This window comes from Lichenostomus cassidix, chromosome 1 (genome assembly GCF_008360975.1).
Source record: "Lichenostomus cassidix isolate B80296 chromosome 1, HeHo_3.0, whole genome shotgun sequence".
Lineage (NCBI taxonomy): Eukaryota > Metazoa > Chordata > Aves > Passeriformes > Meliphagidae > Lichenostomus > Lichenostomus cassidix.
This window is the reverse complement of record NC_139479.1, coordinates 86,033,697-86,054,702: the sequence shown is the minus strand read 5'-3', so window position 1 is coordinate 86,054,702 and position 21,006 is coordinate 86,033,697. Positions and strand designations below refer to the sequence as shown.

The 21,006-nt window shown below is 44.6% G+C and overlaps 2 protein-coding genes across 2 annotated transcripts in view; one reads left to right on the top strand and one right to left on the bottom strand.

Moving 5' to 3' along the window:
• Window positions 1–425: 425 nt before the first annotated feature.
• The window catches only part of FKBP4 (FKBP prolyl isomerase 4), a 21,039-nt gene continuing 458 nt past the window's right edge, over window positions 426–21,006 (bottom strand). The window contains exons 2-11 of the mRNA XM_085067430.1: window positions 20,100–20,359; window positions 16,411–16,555; window positions 15,235–15,377; window positions 11,346–11,466; window positions 10,613–10,769; window positions 9,494–9,584; window positions 9,032–9,115; window positions 8,137–8,322; window positions 7,336–7,575; window positions 426–4,387 (exon numbers count right to left, since the gene is read on the bottom strand). Of these exons, the coding sequence (XP_084923556.1) occupies window positions 4,289–4,387; window positions 7,336–7,575; window positions 8,137–8,322; window positions 9,032–9,115; window positions 9,494–9,584; window positions 10,613–10,769; window positions 11,346–11,466; window positions 15,235–15,377; window positions 16,411–16,555; window positions 20,100–20,183 (1,350 nt within the window). The 5' untranslated portion in view covers window positions 20,184–20,359 and the 3' untranslated portion in view covers window positions 426–4,288. The remainder of the gene's footprint in view (window positions 4,388–7,335; window positions 7,576–8,136; window positions 8,323–9,031; window positions 9,116–9,493; window positions 9,585–10,612; window positions 10,770–11,345; window positions 11,467–15,234; window positions 15,378–16,410; window positions 16,556–20,099; window positions 20,360–21,006) is intronic.
• TCAF2 (TRPM8 channel associated factor 2) overlaps window positions 20,410–21,006 on the top strand; it is a 22,467-nt gene continuing 21,870 nt past the window's right edge. Inside the window, exon 1 of the mRNA XM_085067411.1 lies at window positions 20,410–20,520. The gene's annotated coding sequence lies outside the window, so the exon portion shown is untranslated. The remainder of the gene's footprint in view (window positions 20,521–21,006) is intronic.

The following is a 21,006-nucleotide window of genomic DNA, read 5'->3' as shown; positions in this document are numbered from 1 at the left end:
GGCACTGCCCGCCCGCTCCCCTCACGGCACACACACCGGAGCTGTGGCACTGCCCTCACTCCCCTCACGGCGCACACACCGGAGCTGTGGCACTGCCCTCACTCCCCTCACGGCACACACACCGGAGCTGTGGCACTGCCCGCCCGCTCCCCTCACGGCACACACAGCGGAGCCCCGGCACTGCCCTCACTCCCCTCACGGCACACACACCGGAGCTGCGGCACTGCCCTCACTCCCCTCACGGCACACACACCGGAGCTGCGGCACTGCCCGCCCGCTCCCCTCACGGCACACACACACACACACAGCGGAGCCCCGGCACTGCCCTCACGGCACACACAGCGGAGCTGCGGCACTGCCCGCCCGCTCCCCTCACGGCACACACACCGCACCGGGAAGGATTCACACACGGACACACGGGCGGGTGCGGTTTACAAAGTCAGTACTGTAACTTTATTTGGAGCATCGTTTTGTTTCTCTATAAGGACATACAGAACGAAGTTTAGAGTTGAAGTTTACATGCATGACCTCACTTATAAACACCAGTATGCCACCTCCTGCCGGCAACTAGCCCCGCTGTTATAGACAGCACGGAACATCCTCTCAGCTGCCTCAACAGGGCATGGTTAGTGTCCTTAACAGATTTACATTCTTCACCATTTCATAGTTTATGTAGCAACAACGAGGGCAAAGTGGTACTTTCAAGACGGCTCACACTTAACAACAGATGCACCATTGACTCCAGATTTTTTTAGATGTGCCACAGAAATCATCTCACTCTTTGCTTTCAGAAACATGTACAGCTATCATGCCTGTGAGACACTTTTGAAAACTGTCGTTCAACAATTAGAAATTCATCATTAGCTTTAGCAGCAAAAACAGTTTCAGCCACAAAGGCTTGTATTTCCAGTAATAATTAACAACAAATCAGGGTATTTACTTGCTGAAGAAAAAGTACTCTGGCTTGGCATTCCTGCCCCCCTTAAACTGGTTTGGGTTTTTTTTTTGGGTCTGTAAATCCCTTCTTGTAACTCCAGCTGACACTCACACAGTGTTGTTTCTCACGAGAGGTGGTAGGGCTTTGGAACAAGTTTTTCACACACACAGTGCTGTTACTAAAGTCAAGGCTCACGAAAATCACCCCCAGTACCTGGCAACCCCAATACTTTAACAGGCAGATGAAATCAGCATTTCCTAAAGCACAGTGACCTGCCAAGCACTTCATCTTGCCTCTCTCCTATCCCACCCCACTCCATGAAATCAGAGCACTGCTACCCTGTGCAGAACAGAGCAGTGCAGCTCCCAGCTCCCTAAGTAAGCTCCAACCCAGCAGCAGGTGGTCAATTTGGTACCTGGGGCCCAGGGGCAGGGCAGCACTCCAAGCAGCCCTTACATGACTTTGGTGACAGTTCCAGGGCCCAGGCTGGGCTGGCACTGCTGCAGGACAGGCTCTGGCAATCCCCCAGCCCAGAAGAACCCCAGAAGGAAATGCTTACACAGCACTTCTATTTCAGGAAAGGAGACCGGGAATTCATGTTGTATTACACATTACAACAACTGGGATACTCTCTGCAATATATACACAATTCCACCCCATGGCATGTCATGCAAAGACATCTGTCTCACCATACAAAAAAGTCCATTTATTTTGATCTGAGAGGAACAGATTATCTACCTTCCTTCTGCGGAGCAGGCAAATAAAGTGCCCCTTCTGCTTCTGTCTCAGAACAGGACACTGGAGATGCTGAATTTAACACCACATGACAGGATAAACAACAGCTGAGTTTGAGTGCTATGTTCCATGCCTCCAAACAAAGAAAGAAGCCCACCCCAACCAAAAGCCCCCACGAAACTCAAAAGCACACCCATCCCCTAACAAGACACACAAACTGCAGAAAGAAGCAGAATACTGAGTAATAGCCTTCTTGTGAGATTTGGGTAAGCAGACATTAGAATCACTGAGGAGTTTGTAGTTCATTAGAAGTATTTGCAATATGTAAGCCATTATCACTTACTTTCTCTTCAAAGTCAGTCACTTTCAGGTGTATTGTTTTTTTTTTCCTCTGGTCCAGTTTTACAATGTGGTGGGTGAAGAGGAAGGTAGCAGTATGAACACATAATAAGCTCTATGCATAGGTTACAGACTCGCTTTTGCACAGTTTCCAGCAACACATTTTTTCCCTTTTGGAAATATATGGGTAAATACTATATCAAATACTGTGGGAATTTTCTACAGTAATGAACAAACAACATATAAAAAAATAATCAGGACACTGTGGCTATGTGGACAAGAAAACACAGAATGACCAAAGGATGGTAAGTTGTCTCAATTCTGTGCAAATTCCAATAAAAACCCACGAAAAGTTCAGTTTTCTTGAGTTTAATTGGAGCTTTATTACTTAAGCTGTGACTTCACAGTCTTCACCTTCAGCAATTTGCAAAGAGGAGGCATACAAGAAAGGTTACAATACTTAATGGAAGGGACTCCCTACTCAATAGGGGGAAAGAGGGCAATCCCAAGGCAGAAGAACTGGGAGCGCCAATTTGTTCTTAAGTCTCACATGAGGACTCCTAGAAAAAGCTGATTACTTGAAGGAAATCAAGGAAATAAATTTAGAAAGCAGAATCTGGGATTAAAGTAAGCTGGAACCAGAAAGAAACAAACACCCATGACAAAAGGGGAACTATCAACCTGTCAGCCTCAGCTCTGTGCCTGGGAAGATCAGGGAACAGATCCTCCTAGATGCTGTAAGGCACATGGAGGACAGGGAGGTGACTGGGGACAGCCAGCATGCCTTCACCAAGGGAGAGTCCTGTCTGACCAGCCTAGTGGCCTTCAATGATGGAGTGACTCCACCAGTGGACAAGGGAAGGGCTACAGGTGTCATTTATCTGCTTTTCTGTAAATTTCTGCCTTAGACACAGTTCCCTGCAACATCCTTCTCTCTAAATTGGAGAGATGGATTCACTGGGTGGACTGTTTGATGGGCACTGATTTGGTTGGATGCTCACATCCACAGGGTAGTGGTCAATGGCTCAGCATCCTGATGGACACCAGTGACAAGTGGTGTCCCTCAGGGGTCCATATTGGGATCAGTGTTACTGTCATCTTCATAAATGACATGGATGAAGGGATAGAATGCACCCAAGTTTGCAGATGACACCAAGCTGAGTGGTCCAGCTGACACACCTGAAGGATGGGATGTCATCCAGAGGGACCTGGACAAGCCTGAGAAGTGAGCCCATGTGAAACTCATGAGGCTTAATAAGGCCAAGTGCAAGGTGCTGCACCTGGGTCAGAGCAACCCCTGGTATCTATAAAGGCTGGGGGATGAACAGATCCAGAGCAGCCCTGCCAAGGATTTGGGAGTGCTGTTGGACAAGAGGCTGGACACAAGCTGGCAATGTGCTCTCGCAGCCCAGAAGGCCAATTGTAACCTGGGCTGCATCCAAAGCAGTGTGGGCAGCAGGGTGAAGGAGGGGATAATGATCCTCTATTCCGGTGAGACCCCACCTGGAACACTGCATCCAACTCTGGGGTCACCAGCAAAGAAAGGACATGGACCTGTTGGGGTCCAGAGGAGGCCACCAAGATGATTAGAGGGATGAAGCACCTCTCCTCATGAGAAAAGGCCGAGAGAACTGGGATTGTTCAGCTTGGAAAAAAGACTTTGGGGTGACCAAACTGCGGCCTTCCAGTACCTGAAGGGAGCCTACAAGAAACATGGAGAGAGACTATTTACAAGGGCAAGTAGTGACAGCAAAAGGGGGAATGGCTTCAAACTGAAAGAGGGCAGGCTTAGATTAGGTATTAGGAAGAAATTCTTTCCTGTGAGGGTGGTGAAGCACTGAAATAGGCTGCCAAGAGGAGCTGTAGATGCCCAGTTCCTGGATGTGCTCAAGACCAGGCTGGATGGAGCTCTGAGCAACCTGCTCTAATGAAGGGTGTCCCTGTCCACAGCAGGGGGGGTTGGAACTAGATCTTTGAGGTCCCTTCCAACTCAAGCCATTCTATGATTCTATGAAAATGCAAATAAACCAAGCAGAGTAAATCCAGACAGAACCCAAACAGTAACAGAGGCTGAATGAATAAATAAAGTCACTAGGATTAAACCAGATTTATGCTGCCACTCAGCTTCTTGAACAGCCACATGAAGCTGTAACTGACTGTGGCATGGTGGCTTCAGCCTCTGCTCCCTTGAAGCCACTATCCAACCAGGTAGAAAAATAAAGGTCTAATTCACTGGAAATTCTTTCATTTACAAAACTAATGGAATAGGGTTTGTTTTTATGCTTCTGCTTCAACTTCTGATTTATCTTCAACTCCATTCTGCGCATCTTTCATTTGTGCATCTTCAGTGTGGCTTGTCTGAAGCGTGGCAGATGACTAAACAGAGAGACAAAGAAAATATATTAATTTATTATACAAAATCACTTGCACAAACATTGTTTGATTATTATCACTTGGAAGGCTTCTCTACCCTGCAAGACTGAGTTAAGATATTAGGATCTTCAGCCAAGAGAAACCAAAAATTTTTCATGCATCTAAGAAACCAGAAGTGGTGTGTAGAGGAGGCCAAAATATGCTGGTATTAGGTGGTTATGATTCTTAATGTGGCCTGCACCTACTTGCCAAACAGCCATTTCCTAGAAGTCTTTTAACTGAAATTCATTTATGAAGCTTTTGTAAGAACTGCTTTTTCCCTGTGTCAGTATCAATGTGATTCATTTTCAGCCATTCCCAATGCCTACCCTGACCCAAGCTGCATGAGGTACACTTGCGCTCAGCGTAAGAAGTATCTCTGCTGGACACCTAGCTCTGTGAAGAGACACTTCAACTCAACAACAGTGATTTGGATGTCCTCTGCAAGAGCTTAGCTGGAAAAAATTATGATCTAAGGTGGCTGTTCTAAAGCCCTCTCCTTGTGCATCTTCCTCATAAGAAGGGGTGGAAGGCAGAGAGCCATGAGTTAGACGTCCAAGGTCAGCTTTTACAATAGGACATAACCAGCACATCCTGACCTTGCAGTAATTTTCAAAGACAGCAAAGGGAGGTAAAAGTGTCTTGGCTTGCTCATCTCAAAACCTAGCACAATGAAATTGCTATTCCACCTGTCAGCCCAGCATCTTGAACCATCTGTTTTATGATGGTCTTAAATGAGAACCAGACAAAAACAAAGCTTTAAGCATGCAGTGCTGGGAGAGGGGAATAGGAGGCAAAAATGGGGCATTATCCTTAAAATCTTACACCAACTTGGCTGCCATACCAACACAAAACTGCATTTAAAAGAACAATTATGCATCAAAGGTCAATTTTTCATCCTTAGAAGCATTCTGTAAAACACACACACTAAGTCTTCTCTCTACAGAGTTAGCTAGCAATCCTGAGCTTAAGATAAGGTGATAAACAACCCAACCTTCAAAAATTCACACTTCACATATGTGAACTTTTAAAATTCATGAAATTAACTACTGGTGCAAGAGCAGCTGTTGAATTCAACAGACTGTGTCAGGGGTATCAGATCTACAGTCCAAGTTACCTTCTTGGAAGACATTTGGTAAACAAACTCTCTTCTCCAGAACTTTGAACTTCTACTACACCATCACTACTAGAGACTGCTGGAGCTAGAGCAAAGCAACATTATAAATGTAGCCAGAGGAAAACAAATTTTTCTTGCAAGAAAACTACCTCAAGACTGGCTCAGGGAGTAAGCATCCTTTACAGTTTATAGTTCCATCAATCCCATTTCATATAAAACTGTATCAATTTAAGGTAGGCCAGATGGCTCAGAGGAAAAAAAAGAAAAAAAACAAACCACATTGCACATTCCCAAGATGATCTAACTTGTTGGGAAGAATTCAGCAGGCCAGTGGCACCTAGGCCTGTATCAGCAATGGTGTTTCCAGCAGGACCAGGGCAGGGATTGACCCCCTCTGCTTGGCAATGGCGAGACCATACCTTGAATCCTGTGTTCAGCGTTAGACTCCTAACAATAACCTTTCATTTATATTTGGTTGGATTCCAGCCTAAAGGATTCTACAACTTTAAACTGATTCTATCCCAAACATATAGGGAAACTGGAACTAAGTATCATGATCCCAAACAGTCTGCAATGCAAAGACTATGAGTCTGCCGTTTGCCAAGAATATTATTCTACCAGCTATCTGTTTTGGGAGCTGAAGAAACCGTGAAGGCAGCTCTTGTGTACTTTCGGTGGGTATAGCTTGGTTCAGCAATCCACTCTTCCTATCTCAATAGATCTTGCTGTGTCCCACACCTAGAGTAGGAAGCCAGACTCCCAGCAGCTGTGTTAGCTGAAAGGAACCTTCACAACAGAGCCTGACAGCTTAGCAATTAAATCCTGCCATATCAAAATGAAGATGCCTAACAGCAAAATAATTCTAGTTTAGTTGCTGTAACTTTATCTTCCTGAGATTTTTCATTGCAGCCTATCAAAATGAAGATACTGTGAGGCTTTACATCACTATACCTAGGACAGAATACTTTATTCCAAGCTCCAATAAACAAGGATTGTTGACATCAGATTGCTTCAGCCAAAAAAAAAAAAAAAAAAAAAAAAAGAGACAGTGTAAAGCATTTCATGGAGGAAATTGTCAGCTGACAGCCTGAAATGGCTGAACTGTCAGGATACACTCATCTGAGGACACTATGCCTCTGGAAAGACTCAATGACACAGTTAACTAAAGGAAATTACAATACCAGTATCTGACAATTTTTTATATTCTCCATGCATATTCTGGAAAGGCAGACACAAAGATCTGTGAAAATAACCTCACAAGATACAAGCTTCTGTACTCCCCAGTGCCACTGAGGAAATTTGAGCCTGATATAAAACCCACATTTATCTGAGAAATTACAGGTCCATTTTTTCCTTCTAGACCGTAAGATTTAAGGAAAAGAAATAGAATGTTTACTTAGGATATGTGATTCTCACCAGTAACCTGGAATGTGTCTTTCTAGCTGATAAAACCTGTATTAACATATTGCCATTACTAACTGAACTAGAATTTACTAAAATTCTAGTGAAACCTTACTAAGAAAACCATCCATACAGTACAATAATGAATCTTCTGACACTTCATAATCAGTCTGTGAGATTTAAAATGGAGACCATCAACCACATCTTAATGTCTCTGTGAGAAGCAAGATGGTGCTCAGCACCCTCTGTATGACAAAGTTCTCACTGGATGGGCCCCCCCAGGCACCAGAACAGCCTGGTTTTTACAACAGCTTCTAGAAGAAGAGGTGCTTTTTTTCAGTTTTTGAACATTACCATGTTCACCCCCTGTAATCTTCAGAGTAGTGTTACTTACCTTTAGGTCTTTGTCTGCAAGCCTTTGGAACATGTTGGCGTACATCTTTTTCTCCTTCTCATGCTGCTCCCGTATTTTTTGCTGACAAGTTACCAGTTGCACTTTGGCAGCTTTGTTACTTGGATAAAGCTGTATCACTTTCTGGAAATCTGCTCGGGCCAACTCAAAGTCATTGACAGCCAAATGAGCTTCTCCACGCCGGAAGAGGCCTTTTTCATTGTTGCTATCCAATTCGAGTGCCTGCGTTCAAAAAATAAAAAGACCCCAAAACCAAACTACCTTCAGTAATTATTTTTCTTTTATAAAAATTTTTATTAAAATTATATGCAGTCAGAACACCAGAGACTGCTAGGAACTGTACCTTCTGATGTAGACTTGAGTCTTGTCAGGGCTTACTAATAAAGTGGGTGGAGTACAGTAGAAGTAAGTACAAAGAGGAATCAATACAGCAGGCTCTTTGACAAGAGAACCAGCAAGTCTGAGATTTAGTCCTGGCACTAATCCTGCTCTTTGAAAGACCTTTCCCAACATGACAACCTTCACCACATCTCAAGTGTTTCTAATTTCTAAATACTTCACTATTCTTAATGTAGCAGCAAGTTAGTAAATGATGTTTAAAGGGCAGTAATTATGAAAATAATCTGTTGGGTATTTTTAGTGTACTAAAAATTCCATACTACCCAAATGCCAGATGGTAAGTAAGACCAAACACCACATGGCCTGTTGTTCCTAAAATTTTTAAAGCAAGAGATAAACTGTCAGACTGCTTGTGCAGTTTAAGAATAAACAAACCCCTACTACCTTGTTGCAGTTTTCCAAAGCCTGGGAGTATTCCTTTAGCTTGAGATGGCACATAGCTAGATTAAGGTGGGCAGCAAGCCTCAAGCTTTTGGCTTTTGATTCCTCCTCCTCGGAGAGTCCCGACTCATGCTCCAGCCATGACACAATCTTCTTATACTGTAAAGCTGCTCGCTTGTATTTCCCCTCCTGTGAACAAGGCAGTTCAATTATCACACACCTCATCACACCAACTTTCAGCTCCCTCTTGCCCCTTTTGCCTATCTTGAGCAAAAGAGCTAAAAAAACTGTTTGATCAAAAATTAACTTCTATCATCAAAAAAATATACTGCTTCTGAGAGTCATTCCTGCACAGGATCAGAAAATCTTTAGGAATACCTAACTGGCTCCCCACTAGAGCTAGGGGTATATGCCAGCATTGATGCTTCATAGAACTCGTACCTACTATTCAACTTTTGATACAAAAAAAAAAAGGGAAGATAGGGTGTTTTCCAACTGTGTTAAAAAGATAATAGGAAATTCTTCCTCCAGCTGTCAAATTGCTCTAAACAGCTTCTCCACACATCTCTACCCCAATGAATGTTGTTCATTCACAGCACTATCCCACAGCAGGAACTGAAATACTGTAACCTCACTACTATTCTGTGTACACCCCACAGTGTTATCTGTAGATACACCAAACAGCTCTAACAGAGCTCCCTGCAGAGTTAGTTACTTCTTTGGGTAATCCAGCTGAGTTTCTTTTTTTTTTTTTTAGACAGATTTCCCTCCAGTTCTCCCTGTAAAATCACACAGAATACCATGAACACCACTCAGAAATGACAGAAGCTGTAATCATCATTATCAGCTCATGACATGGACTAAGAAATGCTATTACTACCTGGGGACTGTAACTTACCTTGAAGTACTGAGTGCCTCTCTCCTTCACAATGCTGCTCTGCTCCAACTTCTCATCCGTGTTCATTTCCCAAGACTCCTTAGCCTGCACAAGCAGGAACAGCTCAAGTCAACTTCAATAAAACAATACAACTTCTAGAGAAATCAAGTGGCTATGCTGCTTCCCACTAACAGTATGGCAGGGGTAAGTCTGGCACAGCAGAGCTTTGCACTGCTACTGGAAAACCAGCCTAGAGCACAAGAGATATAGGAGATATCCCTGTATAGAGACAGGGATATAGGAAGAATAAGGACCATTTCATCAGCCAAGAGCTCCCAGCATGTCACCACCATCTCTGGCAACAGTGGCCTCCCTGTTTCATTTCACATCCCCATTCAAGGATTCCATTGTCATAGTTTAAGCTGCACTCCCACTTCTTCCCCCACCCCCAGATCTCTTTGGGATTTCATCTCTTGTTCCCACCTTTTCAAAGCTTTTGAGTTTCACTTCATACTGCAGCTCTGCATCTGGAGGGATCTTAAATTTCTCGTTCCCAGCGCTTCCAAAACCATAGCTGTAAAATGGGGGTGGCAAGGGAGAAACAAACATTATAAAGAAGAGATTTCAAAAACTATCCATTCAGCTGTATTTGCTACATAAAAAGATGGAGACAAAAACCCCATGAAAATTTGGGATGTGCAAAAATCATTACTACAAGACACAAAGGCTTAAAGAATTCTAGGTACAATTCTAAAATTAGCAAGCACCAGGTAAAGAAAAAAATCCCCTAGTGTTGATTTCATTAACCTCTTAGCAGTTCCTGTTATTTTTTTCCTCAGCTCGCTTGAAGAAAGTTATTCCTCACTTAAAAAAAAAAGTCAAACCAAAAGAACCTATTTTTAAGTTATACCTATCATGGTTTATATTCATGGTCTGAAACTGCATGTTGCCTTCAGAGCACCTGTGTTTTCGTTCTATTCTTAGAAAAGCAAAGACAATCTCACCGAGATTAGGTGAGCAGCTGCACACTTAACATGCTGCTAATCAGCTGATAAACAGGAAATGCCTACAGAAATGCAAGTTCAGTAAGAAGCTGCATATTGGCAGGAAAACCCTCTATATAGATTGCTTTGCTTTTCTGCTCCCATCAGGCTCAGTTACAGTTTAAAAAACCTCAGTAAAAACTGAAATAAATTAAATTTGATGAAAACAATCTGTGCAACTCCACTTTTTTCAGATGTGTTCTCAATGTAAAGAGAAAATTCTGCCTATATCCAAGTCTACACATGCACCGTTTTACAGTAAGCAGACGTGAAGAGGCATCACAAAAAAATCTAAGTTAGAGGGCAACGTAATTTTTAAAAAATATTCAGAGGTCAACATTACAGAGACTTATTTAATTTTTTTCTGTTGTGTTAGTGCTTCACTATGAAGTGGCAAAGCAATCTTAGCTCGACACTTCTCATACATCAATGTTTTGGGGCTGATGCAAGTTTTTACCACAGCACTGAAAAAAGCTGAAAGGCATTACAACAAAACATTGCCTTCTTGTCAGATGATTAGGATAAGCCCTTCCAGTATCAAACACCAGAAAGAACGTACCTGGGTTTGAGATAGAACACAGATTCCTCTGATTTCTCCATTTTCTGAATTGCTTTCTCCAGACCATGAGGAATATCGAAGTTTTCACCTTCTCCAATCTCAAACCGCAATTCCCGCTTGTCAAAAACACGATCTCCATGTCGGCCTTCAAACTGGACTGGTAACAAAAACCAGAACAACAGAGAGAGAAATCAGAAGGTGTCTATGTATGGCAATGGGCAGGCATCCAGGAGTACACAGGGAGTTCTAGAGAGGCAGGTAGAACATATAAAGCATCAAAGACTCCTTCTGAACAATCTTTTCTCTTTTAGCAGCTACCTATGGCACAGTGGCTACTGGCAGCAAACAGAACTTCTGTTATTAAATTCAACAACCCCTTTTTTTTTGTTCTTTTAAGTGCTTGTTTTTTCCACTCCAACAACAAGTGCCAGAACAACTTCCCCTCTTGTTCCTCAGCACATGGAAATACTTTATGAGACTCAATCACCTTTTGTGATCAGATAAGCACTTCAACAGATTCAGTATCACCACAAAACACAGCTGGCTGCTGGAAAATGTAAACCTTGCTAGAAATAGGAGAAGGAAAGCTTACTCTAGGTTGTTAAAGTTACATGGTAAAGAAAAGAGAAGCCACGTATTCCTCTTCTTCGGGACAAGGAGTTGTAGATTGCAAAAACAGCTCTGCTATCCCACATGGCAAACCCATTTACTATGTGTGTAACAACACACTTACTCTCCACAAGTGCATCCTCATTGGGCTTGGAGTAGCCCTCCCCTTTTTTACGGATTCTTCGGATGATGCCACCATCTTCTTCATCAGTGAGGTCCTCCCCCTTGAACTCAAAAAGTTCTATCTGTGGAGGGAAGAGAAGCCTTGCATTTATTCTCATTGCAACAATTTAGTAACTCACAGAATTTGTTCTCCAGAGATCTTTGAAACTTTAAACTTGCTGCTGCAACAAATTGTTCAGGATTTTTAAGAGCTGGTAATAATGGAGGAGATAGGTATCCAGTCTGAATCTCTGAATCTTACATGCCCTCCTAAGTAAACATAAATCAGTTTCAAGTGGGAGTACCCACTTGACATAGAAAAACAGTCTAGTTAAAAAAGATATTAGTCATTGCTCCTGTGAAGGAAAAAAAAATCACGTCCTGTGTTTGAATAAAACAATAGTGAAAACAGCACAAAAAAGCAAGCTATTATAATCAGCATTGTTTAGACTATCTCATTTATAAAAATAAGTTCAGGGCTAATGCTGTGGAGATTCCTGACACTGGGCTTAAGATACCTGGAATGCAGAAAGAATTGAATACTCACCAGTAATCCCACTTTCTATTTTAATTGATACCTAGTAACAAATAATATTCTGGCCTTTCTCTTCAGTCAAGTCTGAAACAAGTAATTCCCAAACATCCTCCTGATGACCACACAGGTATGTCCCCCACTTTTCTCCTTTTCCAGCCTGAACAACAATATTGTATGGAATAATCGATCTATTTATATTGTTCAGCAAAAGCAATCATGAGGAAGAAATAACAAACCACCACCAGATCAAATTAAAAAAAAAAGGAACTTCCAAACCACAGGACATGCATTATTTCATGTCATAAAGAAATGGTGATGTGATGACACAGGTACAAAAGCTCTTAATGTAAGTTTTAGAGGATCTTTTTTAAGGCAATTTGTACTAAATTTTGGTATGGTGGTAAGCACTTGCAAAAGACCCACACGGACATTGTGTTAAGTGATAAAAAGTAAACCTAGATAAAACTAAAGAAGTGGGAACTTAAGACACTTTAGCTGCTTGAGTCATACTAGCCAGAAACTACTCTGACCTAACAAAACTTGGGAAAATTTTCTGGATGTAAATTCCAAACCACACCCCAGCTCAGGACACACCCAGCACTGCTCACTTGTTGCAGCCAGTGAGCTCCAGGCTATTTTGTTAGGGAAGCACCAAACCATCATAGGCAGCTTTGGTGCTTTTCTTTCTCACTTCTTCTCTTCAACATTACTGCTTAGGCAGGCATTAGGGAATACCAGGACTCATGAATGAAACACTACCATTATCTAAAAACATACCCAGAAAATGGAGAGGCCAGACTGACAGCATTAAGAAAAGCCCAGAGGGAAGTAAATAACCCAGGTGACTTCATCGGATAGACCCTGTAGTACTGTGATGGAACAAATCCTATCTTGTGGTTCATGCTTTTATTTATCCCAGCGTGAGGTGTTATCTCTTGTTGCAGGACAATGAAAGCTTCTCTGCTTTCTGCTGTCCACGTGCATCCTCTGTAGTAGGTGCTAAGCCTTTAAGAACTCTACTGTGCTGCTAAGGTAGAAGGCCTTGAGCTTTTAGCTTGCATTTCAATCATCAGCTCAGCCCTGATTACACCTGGTATCACTTGCATAGACCTCCAACAGGTGTAGTTTGATCCAATGTAAGTAAGCCATGAGTAACTTCAGATTTCTATGTAAGAAAATGCTGGTTATGAACAGCTCTATGTAATACTGTTTTTCAGAAATAATGGTATTAATTTTGATGTACTCAAAGTAAGTTGTCATCCCTTAGTGGACACTACCTGCCAGCAAAACATTTTTAACCACAGAGACTAGATCCTTATCCTATTACTCAGAAGTCCATGGGGAAACCAAAAAAAAAAAAAAAAAAGGAAATGCAAATACATTATCCAAATGTAAAGCAAATACAAGATCCAATCATTTGAAGGCCAGTGGCACCCACCCTGTACCAGCAATAGTGTGGCCAGCAGGCCAGGGCAGTGACTGTCCCCCCATACTGGGCACTGCTGAGGCCACACCTCAAATCCTGTGTCCAGTTCTGGGCTCCTCACTACAATAAAGACACTGAGGTGCTGGAGAGAGTCCAGAGAAAGGCAACAGAGCTGGGGAAGGGTCTGGAGCACAAGTCCTATGAGGAGCAGCTGAAAGAGCTGGGGGTTTTAAACCTGGAGAAAAACAGGTTCAGGGGAGACCCTCTCACTCTCTACAACTGCCTGAAAGAAGGCTGTAGCCAGTGGGGTTTGTCCCTTCTCACATGAAGAAATGGCCTCAAGGTGCAGCATGGGAGGTTTAGAATGGATATTAGCATTAGAATAGGCTGCCCAAGGAAACGGCTGAGTCACCCTCCCTGGAGGTATTTAGGTGTAGATGTGGCACTTGGGTTAGTGGTTTAGTAATGTGCTTGGCTGTGCCAGGTTTATGACTGGACTCGATGGTCTTAAAGGTTTCTTCCAACCTAAATTATTCCATGTACAATTTACCCTTCCTAACAGATGCTCAGTTTCCAATAAAATCTAAAGAGACTTTCAGTCTTCACTCCATGAGGTGTTTTTTCCCTTTCTCAGATATTAGATAAAACATTCAATCTCAGAGCAATCATCAGTTTTAAAACTTTCCTTATGCCCCCAATTGTAGGATTCCATTCCATTGATTAAATGCTTTAGAGCAAAGTAATTTTAAAAATCACATTAAAAAAGAGTCTGCCTTCTCTCAGGTAGAATTTATTTTGAAGCAATTGTTGGCAAATTGAACTGTTTCAACAGTAAAAAAATATATCCTCTCCAAACAATGTTGAGACTGTCAGGGTACGCTCCAGAAAAAGCTTTAATGTCATCCTCCACAGAAAAATCCAAAACAAGTCTCAGCATTCTGAGCAACCATTCTCACTTCTGAAATAACACACAAGAGACAGCTGCTATTTCCACCCCCTTTTGGGAAGGAGGAGGAAGGTGGTGGTGGGGAAATTACTTAAAGATCAGTAGGCAACAAATTCTCTCCTGGTGAGGTTAAGAGACACCAAGGATAACTGGCTCCATGCTCACCAAGACATGCAGCTCATCTCCAGGAGACCAGCTGGCCATGTGAGTTGTCAAACTGGGTTACCCAGCTGCCAAACTCAAGACTGCAGTCTCACAGGGACAGTGAGTGAACATGACTTTATCTGTGGCAGCAAGATTGATCAGTGTAGCTTGGATGCATGGAGAGACTTTGGTAATGAACCAGCAACCTGAGTCCAAACTGCTACTGTAAGGCTACTAAAACACTCAGTTCTACAGAAAGGAGTTCATAATCGCAGGGCTGTTCAAATATTGTACTCCAGCAGTTTATGTGAGGCAACTACCTCTTTTCTCCCTGAAACAGCTTGCAAGAGATTACCTTAATTTTGCAAAGAAAACGTAAATATGAAAAATGTGTTACTGAGGGCATTAATTGCTCTTGCTGTTGTTGAAAACTTCACAACGTTTAACATATCACCATTATTCTGAGTGTCAGAAAGTAGATTAAAGATTTCATTTTCATAACTACTTCAGAGTCTGTCACTGAGACAGTCTGCCCTCCCAACCTTCACTTTCCTGCTGCAAATCACTCCATAACTGCAAAATTACAACTAAACACTGAAGATCATTCAAGTGTTTTAAAACCTCAAAAAGAAGGGAACCCAAGCCATCACAGAGCAGTGGCAGCCAGACTAAAACTTTGTCCACGCTACCCAAAACTGACCATACCATTTTCTTTAGAAAACCTAACAATCCTCTTTTGAAAGGATATAGCATCACACATTTTTTCAAGCATACAGTTTTAGTGACCATCTCTCACTTACCTCAAAAATCAGTGTAGCATTGGGAGGTATCTTTGGGGGACTCCCAGCTGAGCCATAGGCATATTCTGGTTTACACGTAATCCGACAGATTTCACCAATCTTCATGGTGGCCACAGCAATGTCCCATGCTTTGATCACCTCACCTGCACAAGCCAAATGCCAATCACACATGAAAAGCACGATCAGCTGAAACTGAGCATCATCACTTTTGGTATACAAAAGCTAAGGCAGCAAAAATACTGAAGAACTTGTGCTCAATGTAATTTATGTACATCAGTTTTACACCTAATCAAATAGTAAAGTTTCCCAGGGACCTAAATTTGGCCCAAACATTTCTTCATTCTAGGTGTAAACAACTCTTCACCGAATAACAGAACACAGACATGGGCTGAAGTGCTTGGCATAGTCTCAAGTGTGAGGAAGTAACAATAAACTCTTCCAAGAGGAAGGCCTCAGGGTGAGACACTGCCTGCTCCTATTTTGAAAACAATCCAAAACAACAGCCTTTTCTGTCTGTACTTTATCAGTTGGCAAAGAAGGGCACCAGTGGTTACAAAAAGTTACACACATTTGTAACAGAAAGGGGGAGGAAAGTAGTAGCATTCCTTCCAAAGGGAAGATAAACTCCAACGAAATCCTCTCTCTCACTCTCCTAATTGCTGCTCCTTTCGACTCATCAAACAGCCTTTCTACTAGTCTTGTATTAACAGGTACACTTAGTATCATCTCAAATGGCAGTACAATTAATTGACCACTTTTTAAAAAAAGGAGGTATTATTTATTTTTTAAAAAGTAGAAGGTAAGTAACTGCCAGGGAAAAATACAAGACTGAGTAATAAGATTTCCTGGAACAAAGGTTTGCCCCAAAAAAACGCCCAACCAACAAAATGCATATTCTGGCTATTTAACTACCCTTTATCTCTACATTTCAGGGCAGATTTGCTCCCCTGGAGTGCTTTGTCTGAGGCCTGTGAATTCTTCAGCAGGCCTCTCAAGGGGCTAGAGAGTTTTCTCATTCAGAAAAATCTCCAAGACATTGTGACTGGGCCATTCTAAGAGAATAGGCTCTGAAAACAAGTTTAAGTAGCAACTTTGAAAAGCAAGGGAGCCACCCACACAAGGAAATGCCATCTCAATTATTACCAAAGCTGATCAACACCAAACACAAGATATTACCTTTCCCCAAGTCAAATGAGAATTTGTCTTTTCTGTCCAGACTGGAGTCAAATTTTGTGCCGTCAAGAAGCCATCCTGTGTAATGGACAGTCACTTTATCCCCTATCATCGGAGACTCCGTCCCACTGCCTTCTCTCTTGACAACCTGAGGAAAACAGCAATCAGCATTAAGATCACAGAAACCAAGCCTGCCCATTGGACAGGAATCACAAATAACCTAGATGTGTGTGTTATCATCTTCAGCAGATAAAGGATTTGCAGGCTTCCTTCAGTCACCTGGAAATGGACTGACTGCTCTTTCTGCAGATTAGCAGTGCTGCAAATGCAGAACCTCAAGATGGCTGTGCTGTGATACAAGAATTTAATAGGCAGCAGTTGGCACCAGCTTACAGATCTCTGCATGCATCCTTGGCCATGTCCCTTACCTTGCCTCCACAAGATTTTAGATGTACTTGAAACTTATACTCACGAAGTATTAGAGGTTTTTTCCTTATTCAAGTATTTGCCTCATCACCTCTCTATCATTACACCCGAGTTCAGGTGTGTTTTGCTCTAGGCAAAGCATTTAAACAAGAGATTAAGGTGGTTCTTTCCATGCAAAGTCTATTCCAACATGTAAACTGAAATTACTTGAGTTAATCCAGGCAGTTTAATGAAGGTTAGCAGAGTATCACCCCAAGCAGGTTAGTCCTCTCAGCCTACAGAGTAAAACTTAAAAATTACAATAATTTTGTCTTCCCACAATTCTGACATGGATGGACAGCACCCCTGCCTCACATACAGTTGCAAGGATTTGATTTTCTTCTCAGGGGGTTCCCCAGCCTGTCCAGCAAGAAAGGTATTAAATAAATCTACACTATTCAGAAAGTAAGATGGGACAATCTCTCTGGTGTGCATTTGAAGTTTATACAAAACCAGAGAATAATAGTGACATATAGGCAAGGAGGTGAAGCCACAGGGTTTCAAAGTTCAAATCTCCATTTTCTCCAGTACGAATTGAAAGTATCAAGCTCTGAGCCGAAGTGCTGCATTACCTTAGCCAGGCAAAAGGGGACCAATGGAGGACCCTATTTGCTTGCATCACAGAGATCTGGAAAACATTCTGTTATGCAAGATAAACATCTATTCAAGGGCACTGACAAGGCATCCCTCGTTCAAATGTCATGTTTCTATGCCAATCATGTTTTTCACTGAAGGACGCAGACCTTTGGGAGTCTCTTTCACAAATGTCAATTTCCTGCAACCCACCACTGTCCATCTCCCACCTGGCCTCCCACCATGCCTGCAACTGACTATACAACTGAAATGCCAGTAACTTCCATCCAAAGCCAAAGCTTCATCATCAACAGCTTCTGTCAGACTCTTAGCAAGCTGAAAGCACCTCACTGCATTGGAGAAAAAAAGCCACAAACAAACACAACCTAGAAAAAATCCTACCTGCTGTTTCCTGAGGAGAGGATGCTCAGCATGAAAAGGGATGCCTGACCTCACACAGCAAGCCATCCCTTTACCCTGCACCAGCACTACAGCAGTTATTAGCATTACAAAACTAATCTTTGATGTCTCCCCAAGGAAGACCAAAGTTCAAGCAACCACTTTCACAGAGATAAGGCAACAGAGAAGTATGAAAAAAAACCACATGAATCGGGTAAGCAACCTAACCTACATCGTGCTTAGATATAAATCTATATAAAGTGGATCCAAACTAGCACTTTAAAGCAGCCAGCCTGAAGTAATTTTGAAAAACTAACTGCATTTAATGGAAATTTACTAAACTTTACCAAATATCATATTCTTGTAGTATCATACCTATGTACTCTAGAATAACAAACATTTTCATTATTTATGCAGTTAATTGTTTTGCATTTGTTCCACTTTGAAGAGACTGAATTTTCACTTCTGAATATAGCAATCCTATTTTCTCTAAGGTTTACATTTCCTTTTCATATGGAGGAACAGGATTTTTCAGTTCATATAGGACTTCAAATAGTTTATTTCTAAACTTAAATACTTACTCTAGCAATTGTGCAAGCATATTTAGCAATATTAGGTAAAAAACTGTGGATACTATTCTGATACAAAGCTAATGAACAAATAAACACACTCGTGGAATCACTGCAACAATACCAGTACAAAAGTGGTGTAGGTTAGTTCAGAGCTAGACCCTTGATTTCAGTGGATGCATTTTGCACTCCAGCAATTGCGAGAAAAATAGCTATGAAGGCTGGACTTCATGACCTCTACAGTGTTTTGCTGATCAATTCACAATCTCAATTTTTGTGATTTTCACAGCCTCAGTTCATTTGCTCTTTTCTACTTCCCTCCTTTAACAAAAATAAGTTAAAAAAAACCCCAAAAAACACCTGCTGCTTCTCCACCATCAAAAAGTAGGTACTGCATGAATTAGGCAGACCCTTACTGCCTTCTACCATGCTCAAGGGATATGGGCAGCCATGCAGATGAGAACTGTGACCTGATACTGTATTATGTGCAAAATCCAGAAATTCTCACCTAAGCATGCTAGCAGGAAGGATGGGAAAGCAGGAATATAGAAGCCAACATCGTCAATCTGCTCCTTGATACCTCTCTTGAACAGGAGACAGTGCCTCCGTAACGAACCCAAAATTTAAAACCACAAGGCTCTAAAGGTTAAGCCCAGCATTTTGCCTCTGCTGTGGCGCCCCTTTCTCCTTCTGAACGCCGTAACTCCGAAATTCTGAGAGCGGCTGCATAACGCTTCTAATAACCGTTTGAGTTTTTAGCGGAGCCTAAGGAAGTTTCTAGAGATATGGAAATCCGCAACGTCTGACAGAGGAAGTTCGCGCAACTCCCCCTCACGGTATAAATCCTGCTGCCCTTATCGCCTGGCTCCCCAGTACAAAGGAGAGCAGCCGCTCCGCCACACCGCGCCACACCGCGCCACGGAGCTGCCTGCCCGCTTAAAGGCACCGGGGGCGGCCGGACCGCACCGAACCGAACCGGACTGGACCGGATCGAACCGGACCGGGACCCCGCGGGCTGCCCGCTCCCCGAGGAGCCCGAAGCCCGAGGGCGGCAGCGCCGGGCACCCGCTGGGGACGGGCACCGAGCACACGTGTGCTGCCGGGGCTCCATCTTTAATTCCCAGCCCCCGACACGTGCTGGGGGGCGGGATGGCCCCGGACCCCCAAAACCCGCGCTGCGAGCCGGGCGGACAGCACGGCCCGCCTCCCCCTCCAAACCGCGGGGAAAAGCCCCAGCGCGGCGAGAAGCGCCTTTTCCCTGCGCAGCTCCCCCGTGACCCCGAGCTCTGCCGGCGGGGGAGGTGGCAGCCGGAGGAGCGGGGAACGAGCCGCCGGGAGGAGCGGGGAACGAGCCGCCGGGAGGAGCGGGGACGAGCCGCCGCCGCGTGGGAGCTCCCGCGGGCGGCGGGGCAGCGCCTGCGCAGCCGGGGCGCGCTCCCGCCCTCCGCGCTCCCCGCCGCTGTTGTTTAATCGCCCGCGCTGCGCCAGCCCTGCCTGCGTGCCCGGGGACCGCCTCGGCCCCTTCCCCGCGGAGCACACAATGGGCCCGCTGGGGCCGGGGTGCCCGGGGAGCACCCGCTCGCAGGCCAAAGGGAATGAGCCCCTCTCTCCGGCCCCGCTCCCCGCCGGCGCGGCACCCCTCCGAGCTAGTGCGGAGGGTGGGGATGGGGAACAGCAGCCCGGTACCTTGAGAACGCCCTCATCCTGCTTGGGAGTGATGTCCACCCCTTCCAGGGGAGCCCCGTCCGCTTTCATCTCCTCCGCCGTCATGCCGCCTGCCGCTGCCACCTCTGCTCCGGGAAAGGCCGCCTGGCGGGATCGGTGCTGCGCTGGGCGCCGGGATGGGGCTGCGATAGCGCCTGGCTGCGCCTCCGGCTCCGGGCAGCGCGGGTGGGGGCGGGCGCCGCACGCCTCCTTCCCTGCTGCTCTCGCCGCAGCGCCGGCCCCTGGTCGCCGAGGAGGAGGAGGAAGGGGAGGGGAGAGGGAGGGACCGAGAAGTTTCTAGAGCGGCCGCGGGGCTGCCGCAAAGCGCCCGCCAGTGCCAGGGGCCGGGGTGAAAGTGTGCGTCGCCCCCGGGGGCGGAGAGGCCATCGCCGGCGGGGCGGGGGTAAGGCAGCCGCCTGGCCGCGATACACTCCGGGGCGCTGGGGGGCGAAGGAGAAGAACAGGAGGAGGAGGAGGAAGACGAGTTTATTTATGACAGGAGGGAGGGCGCGTTTTTCCAGCGCTGGGCTTGCAGGGCAGGTGCGCCCACCTCTCGCTGGGGATGCAGGGGAGCCCAGCCCGGCAGCGAGGAGGAGCTGCTGCGCCCTGCCCTGGGCAAGTTTTACTGTAAGCTACGCTTAAAATAAAACTAAGCCTCCTGCCCCCTCCGTTTTAGCAGCCCTGTGCAGATGCGTGGGCTTGCATTCCTTTCGCCCCCCACGCAGGAAAGGTGGTACAAGTGGGCACGGAAGCACCGTGCCGGCAGCGAGCATGCAGCCCGGGGAGCTCGGGCATCCTTTGGTTGGGGTCCCACTAGGAGCCATGTGCTTGAAAACCATTTGTTACCCAGGATCAGGAAAGGTAAAGACACGCATAGGGCAGCAGAGTG